The sequence below is a fragment of the Mugil cephalus genome, chromosome 1 (assembly GCF_022458985.1).
Source record: "Mugil cephalus isolate CIBA_MC_2020 chromosome 1, CIBA_Mcephalus_1.1, whole genome shotgun sequence".
Lineage (NCBI taxonomy): Eukaryota > Metazoa > Chordata > Actinopteri > Mugiliformes > Mugilidae > Mugil > Mugil cephalus.
This window is the reverse complement of record NC_061770.1, coordinates 41,862,259-41,877,619: the sequence shown is the minus strand read 5'-3', so window position 1 is coordinate 41,877,619 and position 15,361 is coordinate 41,862,259. Positions and strand designations below refer to the sequence as shown.

Sequence of the window (15,361 nt, the reverse complement as noted above, 5' to 3'; positions counted from 1 at the left end):
TTCTCTTCTGTTATATGCAATATGTCCACGCTGGTTTAAAGCGAACAAACCCATTTCCCCTCTCACTCTGCTGTTCTGAAAAATTTCGTGTGAGGCTCGATGGCAGCAGTGGGTGTTAGGACGAGTCCTCGAGTGCTGCAAATCTTTTGTCAATCATCCAGCACTTTATTACAAGACTGCGCTTGCAGGTAAAAAAAAATAAAATAATAATAGTGGTGGAGCACATTGCATGTTTATAACTAGCCGACCAAACCAAAGCTGGCCGATGGGAGTTGTAAGAGGCCGCTATAAACCTGGGCTATAAAGGGATGGAGTTGTAACAATTACATCACAGAAGAGAGGCAGCGAAAATTGTGTCATAAATCTGCAACCTGGTCTGGAAGCGTCACTGAGGCCTGGTGGGAAACGAGCTATCTGCTGAACAACAGCTCAGTCTAAAAAAAACTAGAAATAGCAGTGATCACCTGTTAAAGATAAGCGAGCCTTAAAAATGTACAAGGGGTAAACAACAGACTGCGTTAATGGCCTACACACAAACAACAGAGCAGATGGTTAAAAGCCCTGGCACACATACTGACCAGCATTACTGTGCAAAGCAAACTTCTCTGCGGATCTGTGTAGCTGAAGGCAGGGTTGATATTGCCCTCTATAATAACCCAATAACTTTGACTTATAAAAGGATGAAGCTCTCATCCGTTCTCGTTACCTCCCTGACACACACCTTCCTACCTGAGAGCAGACGAGACGTCTGAGTGCCCTCACTGAGGTTGAACTGGACTGATGTTACCTTCGTTACTTGGATATATTGGTCTTGACAGCACGTGGCTTTATTTGGAAACATTACTGTACTACGGAGAGTCATCTCTTCAAGGACCCAAGGACGAAGCGGTGGCCTTCAGAACGGGTCTGTGTTTGGGATGCAGCGCAAACATTACGACTGAAAGAAGTAAATCCCTACTATGCGTAATGCAATTAAAAGCATGACTCCCGATGAAAGGCCGGACCGATACGGAGGCAATGCAAACTGATCTCCAAAGTGGAATAAAGCAGGGCTTGAGTGACACGGTGCTTAATCAGCCAGGAAAAGAGCATGCGGCCGTGGCTGTCTGATTAACTCTGCCATTTTATTTTATTGGTCAAATTGATCTGACGTTTGACTTTGAGTGTGATAACGCAGAAGGTGGCTCATGCGGCGCCTCCGTGCCCCCAACTCGCAAAAGGTCAAAGTTCACCGCTTCGCTGGCCATGCGACGCTTGCATCCGATTTCTTGAACACCATAAATGGGCGCTGTTGTCCTGAAGAAGTCCAGAAGCACATGAAATGAAGTCTGTGAAATCTCAGCAGTTTAACTGGTTCAGTCATTACGTGCACACGCACACTGTCATGCCAAACTTTTGCCTTCCTCAAAAGAAAATAAAAAAGATTTTCTTGATTGACAGCTCCTATAATAGCACGCTAGTGCTACAAGCTAGTCATTTTTGCCCTGGAGCATCACACAAGAATGAGACTGAATTCCCTATGAGGATCATAAATAAAGAAAAATATCAGAAAAGCTAAACCACCATGGGACATTGTTTAACTACCTTTGCAGAATATAGGCCATAAATCGGTCTGCTACACAGATTCTTCTTCAACGAGCTGACAAAAAATACGCACACCCTGATGGATGATAACACCCTTCAAAAAGAGTCCTGATTGATCTGTCATGGTTCAACTGCTGCGCTCCCCCAACACTTACAATTCATTTATCTCAAAGGTAAGGTCACGCTGGAGGGTGAAACCTCACTAGCCTTAAATCAACTGGGTCCCTAAACAAAAAGAGTGTAAATAATTGATATAATTGATTGAAGAGTATTTGCAGCAGGACACACGTGGCCGCTTAAAATCAATAAATCCTGGGTTCATTCTCGTGCTGAAGTGTGCACACTTTGATGATCTGTGTTGCTGAGTTTGCTGCTTCTTTGTTGCGGTATATGTACAATCAGGGCAGCACACGGGCAAATCACGGCCTGGGGGGCCACATGGGACACACAGAGCTAATATACTTATATAATATAGTAAATGCAAAAGTCCTTACTCAGTGGTGAGGCTCAAATGAAAATGATCGATGCAGCTTTACTGGAGGAAGTGTAGGTTTAATCTGTGTGAAATTGACTGTTAATGGCATTTAACGGACCCTACATTTTACTTCTCATCATGCGCCTTTCTGTTTTTGTTTTTTTACACAAGTGCTAAAATTGTGTATAAAACAACTCAATGTGTTTTTTTCTCTTCTTCTGTAGCAGCTTCTGTTAGTGTGTGAGGTCTTGACTTATAGAGTTGAGCCTCCTTCCTTTGGCGCGGCGGAGGCAAGAAGGCAGCGCTGACAAAAGTAGGCCACGACTTGAAGGGAGAACAACTTATCTTCCAACAGTAAGAGTGAGATAGTGTTACAGGCAACAACACCAAGGATGTGAGTCTTTACAGCTTCAGTAGTGGTCTGATCTTTGACCAGGATTCAGCAGTGGCTCTGGGTTACAGTTAATGGCCAGCTGTGTCTAATTCAATTAGTCTCAGTGACCTATCTAGGTTTCACCTGCTTAGAACAGGAAGAATTGTTTCCATGCGTGTAATGTGAAATCCTGTTTAAATAATGAAAAAGGTCATACTAGGCAGTTTTGTGGGGAGTGAGGTGAAAACAAATAATCACATATTATCTGCAAGCTACCTGAAATTATTCTCATCAGAGCACTGTCAGTATTATTGTACTGTGCCCTCTTACAGTGTTCTCTGTGTTCTACACCGTCTGCACACTTTGCACACTTTAACTTGTCATGGTTGCTTTGCACAACCCTCCCGAAAGAACATTTTTTGATTTTACTTGAACTGCATCTGCTGCATGGGGTTAAATTAATGATACAAACCTCTTGGGATTCCAACATAAGTGTTAACATGGATGGCTAATTCAATTATTTAAGACAATGTTTATTTGTCCCACGTATGAGCAATTACCTTGAGTATGAAATATATACAAAAAACAACAAAAAGACAATATCAAATTTGAAAGAATATACAAAATATACAAAAATTTACAGCACTCAGACATTCAGTGGTGGCTGGGAATTAAAGAATTGCTAAAAAAAAAATGGAATATAACATAATTGCTAAGATATTAAATGTGGACGTTGTGGTAGTTAGTGCAAAAAAGCAGATTATTGTGCAAAAACAAGAATCTAAGTAAAAAGAACATAAGTCTCAGGTGTGAGTTATTGTTAACTCAGGCTGGTGTTGTACAGCCTAATGGCATAATATATATTTCCAAGCCTTACCCAGAGAGAAATGATTGAATCAAGCATTTACATGGCTGTTACGTTCTAACATTTACTTATTCAAGAGACTATTAAGACGTTACACCTCCCCTGTCAATCCACTTAAAAGTTCCTTTCCGATCTGGCCAGTCTGAGACACATCAGCACGAGACATGTTTGTCCCGATAGGGCTATAATTCTGATCATTAATGGAGTATTAATCACTGATGTACTGATCAGACTTTCTATTATTGTCATTTGTGATTGGTTGCAACATCCCTTATTGTTAAAGCAATCAGTAATTCCTCACATTTAACAACTCAACTGCTATACAGTGAGACCTGCCAATGACACCCCACCTTCCTGTCACTGACTTACTTAACACCTGATCCAAACTCAAAAAAACAAAAAAAGATCTTATCTCAGCCTGAGCTCACTCCTAATATAGGCCGTTCTAAGTCTTGGCAATAAAACACAGAAAACCTCACCAGCAATCTGAGGCTATCAGGTTCATCACAAGGCCGTGCAGTCAGTTTCTACTGATGTCCATTTAAGGACAAAATATGTTAACGTAGTCACAAAAACAGGTACTGGTGAGTCCAAATGGCAGACAAAAGCAACATTACTTATACGCGGCCTGCAAGTTATTTTCGGGCGAGAAATTGAATTTAAATTCTTGGGTTCCAGTATGATTTTATCATTCATCACTTTAGGCATTAGCATACATCATCATAATCAGTAGTCATCATTTTCAGGATACTTTAAATCCCTTCTGTGAGCGATTTTATCTGGCAGTGGACAGCAGAGCTCCCATCCCGTCTTTCTGCATTTAAAGTGACTCTTTGGTGGTGGTTCCAAATGGTTTCTAGATCCGAGGTCATTAATCACTCCGAAGAGAGCTGCTTTTCTGAGCTTCTGAGAGAGAGTGAAGAGAGAGCGTCTTGCTGATGAAACTAATGTAGAAGGATAGGATGGTGGACAGTGACTTTTATCGGGAACTTTCTTTTCAATCAGGGGGCACCAACTTTTGTTTTAGATCCTAAAAAAAAAAAATCCCTAAATTTGTTAGGATAGTTTTTCTAAATGGCAATGACTAATAAGATGGATCTTAATATTAACACTAGTGAACATACTTATTTTCTGATCTCTTCTCACACATCAGGGATTAAAGTCAGTGGTTGCCAGGTGTTAATCTCTTAATCCTTAATCTGTCTCATGCAGAGCTCAAGGCAGGTGGTATCAAAGACAAAATCTTTCATCAGCAAAAACATGGATTTCAACCATAGTTCAATCAAATCATCTTGCACTGCAACACAGATATTTGCTTTCAACATACATAGCATCATAAACATAACATACTCCATAGAAACAAGTATGGAGAATTTACAGACAGAAGTAAAATTCATCGATTCACCTGGAAAAGTGGATTACTTGACTGGATGATGATGATGGAGGTAATGATTGGCCGCCGGCTACGCTGGCTCGTCTAAATCTCTTTCGATTTTGAATTTGAATGTGTTTCCCCTCATATCCCTTAAGGTCAGCTCAATATTAGTAACAGTCTGCACAACATTTTCCCGATGTCATTGTGCCAGTGGCGTAATTGTATAGGCAAAGCCTTTCGGCCCATTTAAATCTAACCCAAGAACCGGGAGATAGGAGGCTACTTTTTACTCTTTTTTTTTTTGTGAAAAGGGGACGAATTGGACAGCCAGCAATTAGCTGAAATTACAACCAGAGGCCAAGGGCAAGGGCGGCAGATGAGCAATGCCTGGCAGCCTGTGCTGGCACGACTGGCACAATTCCCAACAAAAGGCCAATGTGATTTCAAACTGGCCTACTCGTCTCAAGTTAAGACTACAGGCACAAGCCGTCTCCCAGCAGAATACTAAGAGGGAGAAGTGTTGTGTGGCCATTTTGATTTATTGCTCAAGTAATGCCTCTGCCAATGGTAAACATCTGCTTATAGATGATCCTCTGCTTCAGATGTATTGAGAGTCCATTGATGTAATAGAGATATACTGTATACATACACTTGGAGCACAGCCAGACTAAATGGAAATATAGAGTAGAATATATCCAAAGCCTTTATAAATGCGGTGCCTTCCACAAGCCTCAGAGGAATGCTTTCATTGTGCTTCACTTGAATATACACAAGCTGCAGCTCTGTCTAAATTGGAAGGCATGTTTTATCTCAGGTTTTCAACTCTACTGGAGCACTTATATTCGTACAGATAGTTACGTGGAACAGAATTGGGAGGCGTTCGGACCAGATGGGAATTTGTTAATCTATACAGGTGCATACTGAAAGAACTGGTACCATGTGTATGGGAGAGGGCGCATGGCTATCTGTGTAGATAAATATATACAGGCAGTCCCATAGAAATGTGTCATCTGATGTGCGCAAAGGCGAATGGACAAGAATTTGAATTTAGCTTCACTACAGTGGACTTAAGTGTAATGAATTTCCTCTAACAGCATCAAACATTTTCTAATGCACCGAAACTAATTCTAGCAGACATCCAGAACACCAGAGCAGCCAACGGTGGATATCTGCTAAATGCATTTCTACTTTTTGCGAGTGTTAGATCTGCAGATCTGAGTCAATAAGTGAAAAGCAATTCCAGCTCAGTCCCCATTGTGTAATGAGAAAGCATTTTATATCAGATAAATCAGATGGACGAAGAGGGAGGTGGATACGGATCAGGCCATTTGTTACCATTTGGTGGGCGCAAATACAAATAAGCCCTTAAAGTAGAGTCAAGGGGGAAAATATGTGATTGCTGTTATTTAATAACTAACCCTCTACTTTCTTACAGCAGGCAAGCGAAATGTCATTGCAACCGACTCGGGATTTGGAATTATGGGAAGGTGGGGTCGGTATCAAAACTCAGCTGAGCACCTTGGAGGCCAAATGTCGGCGCCACAGTCCAGAATATGTGTGAAGTTGTATTGTGAATCTACACACCCTGAGATACTAGATCAAGATTTGTGTCTTCTTGCCACTGATGAAAGGCAGATCCAAATAAATCAGGGTCCAAGGATACTGTGAACAGAGCTGTGTAAACAGCCAAATGGACTGAGACCTTCTGGTTAGCTACTGCAAGAAAGCAGTAGCTCAACACAGTGGCTCCTTACTGGCAAAAACAAATGCATTAGGCATTTATGTCTGCCATTAGTGCAATTAGCTACAGTTTGTATGGTGCCTCATGGACGAATCGTAATCAGTTTAAGTAAGATAATGAGGACAGCAATACGCTCTAGAAGCTAATTTTTCAGCGTTAGGATGGAAATAAAATGTCCTCATCTGTTGAGTGTGACTGACTGCACTGACCGGTGATCTGGGAACTGGGTGCCAAGATTCTTTATGATTGAGAGCCGACTCTCACGCTGGCCATAATGACACACCATCAGCGGATTGAGGCATTTATTGGAATCTTGGGGAAAGAGCAGTCTATGGTTTTAATTGCTATCATTTGTCACTTGGAAGTGCTTTAATAATAGTCTGTCTCTAAGAAAACCTTGCTGCTGTAATGGGAAAAAGTCCGTTGCCCTTTCTACTCCAATCATTTTAAAAATTATAAGACAAGACAGAGGAAGAAGAAGCGGTTTTATCACACTTCAGCTCCAAAGTTTAGAGCTTTCGTAGCAGGAAAAAAAAAAAAAGGATGTTCGAAGAGGAGAGGTTCTATATGACTCACTTCCAAGTGAGTTGTCCCCATTCCAGCCCCTGACAGGAAACTCGCGACTAGTCACTCAGAAAAATGCATTAATGGATGAATGAATTTTAATTTGACGAGACAGGCAGTGTTTACGTTTCACATAAACAGTCCAACAAACTCCCTTTTGAACTCGCATCACATTTTCTCCACATACCTCAGCCAAAACTTTTCAACATGGTATCCAGAGTTTCGACGTCTGTGTGGAAAAACGGCTCATGAAAATGACCAGGAGTGGATGGTGGATTACCATTTTACTCGCAGACGCTCTTACTTCTCTGACAGGGAGGCTTTTACTCGACACCAGCGTGTGGAAAAGCTGCTCGCCAGTTATGCATTATGTGAAGATTTATGGTTTCCAACACCAGCCAGTAATATTAAATTAAATAAAGTGATTTGTGTTTAAATATATTTTTCTTCTCTTTACTTATTATTTGTTTACACCATAGAGCCTGGGTCTTACTACTGTTAATATATGATATTTGGCAACTTCTATACACTATACAAATATTTTTTAATGAGATATGTTTTGCTCTAAGTACAACTCAACCCCACTTAAGCTCAACAGTTGAGAGGAGGGGCCTCTATGCATCATCCCACAGATATTTGATCAGTTTGGGGTCTAGTGAATTTGGAGGCCAGGTCATATTTTTATTTGAGTTGTTCCTAAAGTGTTTTTGTGTGTGTGTCTGTGTCGGGCTGCATCCTGCTGGGGGCGTCTGCTGCCATCAAGGAGTGTCATTGCTATGGGGTGGGGGTGCCTGGTCTGGTCTAAGTGGGTGGTACAAGTCTAAGTAACATCCATATGAATCCAAACGAATCCAGATGAAGAAATTAAACAAAACAAAAGGCCCATGGAATGGGCCCCATACATTTAGTTGAACTCCCACAGAATTCATTAGCTACGCTCTAAGGTTTGGAAGGAATTGCTGCATTATGCATGAGAACCTATGTCCTTGGTTTAATTATGGAAAATATTGTTCTGAATTCATGTGGCTACATGATTATACATAGCTAATTAAAGCCAAATTAGCGTACTGGTTTGTGTAGCCCCAATAGAAAAAAATAGAAAATCATGTGCAGCTTCAAAGCTCTAAAGATCATTGAAGGCTTACATAACATTTTATTCTTAAACATGGGGCATTGTTTTCCTTTATTAACACTATCACAGTCTGCTGACTGAGATCTGAATGAATGGAAATCACGAAACAGCGTCTAAAGAGGATGCACTGTTGAGATATTGTACATGATTGTGTACCCCTGCTCTAGTAGTATATGGTACAGGTCATTTAATTAAGAGCGCCTTTACGAACATAATCTGTCTCCTGCTCCCGCTCCCTCTCCCTCAGGGAGTCTTCAAGAGCTGCAATCATCCATATCAGGCCCTTGGGTCAGAAGCATCTGTCAAGCTTCTTCCATCAGAATGTATTACCTGTGATGTGTTCATCCAAATTGATTGCTTGATTGATACTTGTCCTTGCCTTCCTGACTCAAATTGACAGTCTAAGTCCGCTTGCTTTCTATAGCTTCTTTTCTTGAGCCACTGAAGACACCAGAGGGACCCGTAACTTAGGACGCCCAGGCAAAGGTTAAGTCAATCAAGCTGTGCTCTAAATAGGCATCATGGAAAATAGCCAAAGGGTAATTGGGTCAGTCGATTGTTGTCCTTTAAAATGACTTGTAAGTGGATGGACAATTACAGGTTGGAGGAGAGCTGCTCGCAAAATATCTCAAACTTCAGTACCTGTAACTGTGTCACTGTTTCTATATTTTAATCTTTTAAGGAGTTGCCAATTTGAATAATAAGATGTATTTCCACAATGAAACAATTAAATTTACTGAACTGATTGTAAATGCCATCGTTTGAAATAATGAAAAAGATGCTAACTACTTGTGCTGACTCAACTTCCATGATGGATGTGTCGCTCTGCAAGGAAAACAATCCCATAAAGATGCAACACAGCTTATACCACATCCATAAAAGTGTGTGTGTACAAACTGAAAAAAGTATGCAATGCACTTAACAAAATGAGCACCATGCTTTCAATAATTACTTTGTAATAAATGCAGAGAGATTAAAGACATAAATACAGACCCAGACTCTGAACTGTAAACTTCCTCTGTAAGGCCAGATGATATGATTGTCAATGACAGGCACGCCAGAATAGCTAAATCACAAATAAAGGCCACCCAACAGCAGCAGAAAGGTCATTCATAATAATGTATCATAAAAATTTGACATGCATGCTTGATGTTCAAAAGCGTGAAACAACAAGTTTGATAGCAGCAGCGAGGCTGTTTTGAGAAAAATGGTCATATTAAGCAGGTACAGTGTTTCCCATTTTCATTATTTCACATTAGCATATTCGTGCCAACCTTTGATAATTAACATTAAACAAAGGTGGCAGCAAACCCTTTTGTACTAGGGTGACGTAGCACAGATAAAACTGCCACTTTTGCCAATGTGGTATTATCATGTTGTTAGCTTTTGCAGATGACATGCTAAACTACTGAAACCACATGTACTGTAGGACCTAGCATGAGACAGCATTTGTGTGTGAATATAAGTGGACCCTTGGAAAAGTTAGGGTACCGCAGGATCCGTAATGGACATATGTTTTTGATTAGCTAATGGTGACAGATGTAAAACCATATGTAAAGCCTGAGCAGATTATCAAAGTTTGAGCTAAATTTGGAAATCCATGCATGACTGGTGGCACTTGGGATACTGACTATCTGTATAACATTTAGTCTTTTATGAGACATTTACACTGAGATACTGCAATATTTCAGAGATGTGTTTTGAACTATGCCAGATGAACGCCTACAAAAAGGTTATTTAGGTAATTATGGCAAATTATTACCATGTAGATCAACGTTTGGTTTTAATGAAGCTGACTACTGTACAAGTCAGCTGACTCAACAAAGTAACACACTTCCAACATCCAAAATACTTTCCAAGTAGTGAAAAATTAAAATCAAGGGCAGAAGTCCAAGTTAGTGCTGACACTAACTCTTTCTGAGTGTTGGTGAATTAACTCTGTAAGTGTTAGCTAAACACATTTAACTCTCTTCAGTTCTACAATGGTAGGTTCTCTGAACCTGGATATGACACCTCCTCAGGTGTTCATTTATTAGCCCCGCCCGTTTATTATACCCATACCTGGACAGTCATCCTGAGAAATGATGATAAAGCTTTGTTTGGTGAGTAAAAGTGATTCGTTTTACATATAGTGTTATGTTTGATGTTAGTATTGACTGTTCTCTCATGACCCGTACAGTGTTGTATGGGAACACTAAGCTAATGCTAACATTTGATTTCTACAGCCATGTTAAAGTCGGTAAATGCTAATTCATGGACAATTGCACGGTTAAAATAACATAGGTAGGTTATTACAGCTGTTAATGCCGATGGCAGAATCAGTAGTGAATCTAACAGCTAGAAACAGCAAACAAAAATAAACAAAGACACCTGTATGAATGTGTTGGTGTTAACATGTTTGACCCGAGCTAAACCATGCTAGGTTAGCACAATCAGTGCTGTTATAATGAGTAGAAAGAGTTTAAAATATCCTATAGGGACATTTAGATGTATTATTTGGGAGCTTTCTGTCTTCCTCATTAAATTATTGGTGAAGTTTAGATTAACAAGACAGCTATGGTAGTAAACTTAGCTGGATACAACTTTACTGCGCTTTTTAAAACCTTTGTTTTGTTTGTGTTTGTGCTATAGGAGCTACATGACTCATTACCACTTATTATACCTGATGTTTAGGAATGTATGTGGAAAGTATGATGTATTGTGGCGTCTAATGTCTTGTATAAACAGTTATATGAATTAGATGTATTTAGTATTTTATATTTGTCACTGTGCTGCCCGGTTATAGATTCACATCAAGGACACAGAGAACGTAAGAGACTTGCTAGATAAATATCAGTGCTAAGTAATCTCAGCTGTCTCAAACAATAATAGAAAACGGCAGGTTCACATCGACACAGCGTTCCATCCTTGTTCACATAGAGGCATTTTTGTGAATGTGTGCGATCGTGGGGGTTAGGTTACGGCTGAGGGTGTTGCTGTCTGCAGCTGAACATGTAATAATTAATCATTGCGTGACATCCTGATTAGTCTGCACTACATGAGGCTTTGCTCGGCAGTTTGCACTATTGCTTTGTAGAAGAGTGCAAGCAGAAATGTAAATATGTGTGCAAAGGATCTGGTTTAGGGCGTAAATAAAGGAAGTAAAACGTGTCATGACACAATGCATCCAACAGAATGAGGCTTGGAAATGTGAAGATAGATTTCTGGGGAAAAAAACAAAAGCCACATTTCTAAACGGGTAATTCATTCTCTGACAAGCACTCTCGTTATGTTGTTTTACTTGCCAAGTTGAACGAACACTTGGCCAGCTGCACTGACACTCTAACACTAGCCTTGGGACAGATAGCAAGACTACATGTGCACATCAGTTCAGCTACATTCATAATTAAACTCAAAGTGGTGATTCTTATGCTGCCTGCCAGACCATGCCACAGTAAAAGACTCTGAATGTGCACGGTCTGGTGCAACAATCTTGTAATTTTTCTCCAATATGGAAGAAAGCCAGTGACAGGGAGGAGGCCATTAAATTATTTTTCCAGGTCTGAAGTCATTTCTGTGCAGTATAAATGATCAGAGTATTAAATCACTGTAGGTCAGTTCCCTCTTGTAATGTGTGGTCTGCTGTGGCATGTTCCTTCACAAAGGGTACAGTCTTTTTTTTTTTTTTTTTTGGCTGGCAGCTGACTGTACACTGTAAAGTGTAAAACAGTAAAGTAGTGAGACTCAAATGTTGCCAGTTTACAACATTTACCACACAAAGTCTTTTAAGCTAAGACCTTTATCCCCAGATGCCCCAGTGGAGCTGCTCAGGTGGCCGGTAGTGGAGGGATGTGATCATACTGGGCAGTCCCCAGCTGTGAACATGTCTGACTGTATGAATGTTAAGCAGAGCGTGCACTTTAAGTGAAATGCTGTCCCTAGATGTTTAGGAGAAAACAAAAAAACATTTTAAGTTGTTGCAGCTGCTACAACAATAATTCCATATGATATGATATGATAAGCTGTGTAGTAGTACAGTTGCTGCATCCTGATCTTAGCACTGGCCATTCTTTATATTATTGTTGAATAATGATAAAGATGTATGAGTACAACATCAAAAAATGTCAATTGATTTGAGTTAGCTAAAGAAAATGAGTATAATAAACCAAAGACATTAACTTGAATCAATACTGATACTGAAGGTGCAGAACAGACTTTGATTTTTTTTTCTTAAAAGGGGAGGAACTTACTGCCTGAGCTACTCACGCCATTTTTAGTGCTAAGACATGACGAACATGCACTAATTCTTTACCAAACACCATCATGCTTCCGAGCATTTTATCAAACAACAAAAAAGTGGGAAATGGGAACTTGCAAATTATGTTTTATCTTTAAATAAGACATTTAGTTACCATACATAATGTTTTTTTTAAGAAGAATCTATTTGTATTAAACCTACATGAATAGATGAGTTGAATGTTTTACAGTGTACTGTGGAGTGGAGTGAAAAAATACATTTAGTATAAACGATAGTTACAGGCGAAACGGCAATTTCTTGAAAATTATTATAAAATAAACCATTTTAAGCAATTTACTGGAAACAGCAGAAATGAGAAGATGTCACCATGGGATGCAGGAGACAGTAGAACATGTTGTGAAGACAAATTGTTGCACCCGTCATTTCTGAGATCATGTATTTGCTTCTGTGGTTTTACTTTCAGTTTCCTTCCATCACAGAAACCTGTGTGATTTTAATACTCCGATTGATCCACAACAATCAGTCTCAGTGTTATTACCGTTTTTTTAAAAAGAGAAGAATTTCAGCCTTATTCTCAACCCCTCTTCCAATCTTTTCAACTACTCAATTCCCCTTTTCTTCTGCTGAGCATGTCTGCAATCGCATGCAGCACATCAATGCCTTTATTGACTGCTTGTCAGGACCAACGAGCTCAGACAGCAGATATTCTCCATCTCATCGAACTCTAAAACACCTGCGTGGAATACAGATTACACCAACAGGCATAAAGCACCCGACGTGCTGGCACTGACGTCTGTATCGTCTCACAGTGGCAAATAATCAATTTGATGTCAGCCACGTTTGGAAACGCAGAGTGAGGAGACCTTGCCACTGTTTAGTGAAGCATGTAAACTGTTAACGCTGAGCATGAGGGCCACTGTTCCCCCAAATGAAAACACTGCTCCCATGTGCCTTTGAAATAACACAGCCACAGCCAATACAGATGCTTACACCTCCGCTTACCATCTAAACACACCTCTCAGGTCAGGTCAGCTTTTTCCAGCCACCCCGTATCACACACGATCACTTCTCTATGTAGTTATCGTCCGGCTTGAGACGGTTTGATTGATTATTCTAATTAGAAGTTAATAAGCTGTTGTTTGACGGAAGGGCTGGTTTTGTGTTCAAACTGCTCGGTTTTATTTATTGTTATATTAAACTGTGTATCTAGGCCTGACACCTTCTGTGCTAAGTGAACCTTACAGCGTCTGTGCTTTATTACACTACGATGGGTCTCCCTGGAGTGTAAAATCAAATGCAGATACAGGAGGCTGGAATATTTTTGCTTTCTGAGCAAACTATATACACAAAAAAAAAGAGAAAACATCAACCAGTTACACTCAAAAGCACTGAAATGACAGAAGCCGCCTCTTTTCTACAGTCTCACGTCCAGAACTTCAGAACTTGTCCCTCAAGGCTTTCGATCATTCAGGACCAACAGAATATTTCCTTCCTGTTACTTCACACATTATCTGGTTTATCCATGGAATAAGATTAATTATTTCATTTGGCAGGATGCAATTAACTGTGCAACTTTTTAAGTTCCTATCTTGTTTAAAGAAGTTCTAGCTATCGAATACTCTTTACGAGTCAAACTACGATACAAATGGGACGGAAATGACTGAAAATGTATTAGGGATATTCACAACACATTACACATCTATCAGCAAGCTTTTTTCTTTGTGTTTACATCCTCTTTCCCCTCGCATTAGTTTTTTTTCTTCCCCATTTTCTCCGCAGTGTCTTACCCTCCGAGAAGCTGATGAGACCCAGAAGGTGCAGCAGCTTGATGGACGCGAACACCAGAACCACGATGCCCACCGTCTGCAGCCCCTCCGTCTCCCAGATCGCGTTCAGCATCGTTCCACCCTCTGCCCACTCCGTGCCACCGTACCCTGACCCGAACCCGGAGCCAGAGCCGGCCTCCTCGCCCTCCGGACCGCCGCCAGGACCAGGACCCTCGCTCCCACCTGGCCCCACGCTCCAGTTCCCCTGCACCCACTCCAGCGCTACGCCGGCCCAAACACAAGGGCCGGGCGCCTCCCGGCACCCACCTACTGCTCGTTCGTTACCAAAATCCAGTCTGTGCAAGGTTGAGATGGGTCCAGGTCCAGAATCAGACCAACAAGAAGCGTCCCCAGGTTCGTGAGAAGCCTAAACTCATTTAAGATCTCAGGGAGTCACTAAGAATCTACAAAAGAAGCCTCAAAGGGAAACAAAAAAAAAAGTCCACACATGCTGATCTCAGAGCTTCCCACTCCCCTTTTCTTTCGTCCCCTCAGCGAATGTGGGGACACATTAAAAGCTGTGGAAAAGCAGGGAGGGCAAACTCTGCTCCTCTCTGACAGTTTCTCGCACTGACTGCCTTGCTGCAAAGTAAAGAGAGGAAAGATGAGAGGGAGTGGATATGAGTGAGGAAGCGAGGAGGGAGGGGAGATGAGGCAGAGGCAGAGGCAGAGGCAGAGGCAGAGGGGAGGTGTGCTGCTAGACGATGAACACCATGTTCACATTAACTTCAAACACGGGAGCACAAATCCCGAAATGCGCTGAAAGACAGCACAAAAAGTGTAAGAGGGTGTTGACAGAATTTAGCGCATGTTGCCTACTGTGTAGTCATATCATTAAATGGAGAACGCCTCAATGTCTGCAACTTCAAAAGGTTTAATAAATGAATAAACTTTTCGTGCTTCAACTTTCTCAAAGCACTTGAGGCTGGTCAGGGTTTAATTTGTAAGAGGAACAGAGGATGTCAGTGTGTCTTCATGCTAACCAATGTAAAAGGACAGAAAAGAAAGACAAAGTGTTTGATCACGGCGTTATTATTAATTTAATGCATCCATTTCCTTCCGCAAGAAATCTGATTGAGATGGAGATGAGCGATGAAGAAAAGCGGAGTGAGAAAGGTGTTCGTGTGATTCATGTAGTCAGCAGCAAACGAGTGAAGACACCACCATCTACTGGTCCTCTTTAGAGCGT

At 40.9% G+C, this 15,361-nt stretch overlaps 1 protein-coding gene across 8 annotated transcripts in view; it reads right to left on the bottom strand.

The window, feature by feature from the left end:
- The window catches only part of kcnip4a (potassium voltage-gated channel interacting protein 4a), a 125,128-nt gene that overhangs the window by 11,066 nt on the left and 98,701 nt on the right, over positions 1-15,361 (bottom strand). Inside the window, exon 1 of one of the 8 annotated variants that reach the window (XM_047580917.1) lies at positions 14,134-14,758. The exons of the other annotated variants lie outside the window; for them this stretch is intronic. Coding sequence (XP_047436873.1) covers positions 14,134-14,245 — 112 coding nt within the window. The 5' untranslated portion in view covers positions 14,246-14,758. Of the gene's footprint in view, positions 1-14,133; positions 14,759-15,361 lie in introns of those variants that run through there. 8 annotated transcript variants of the gene reach the window in all.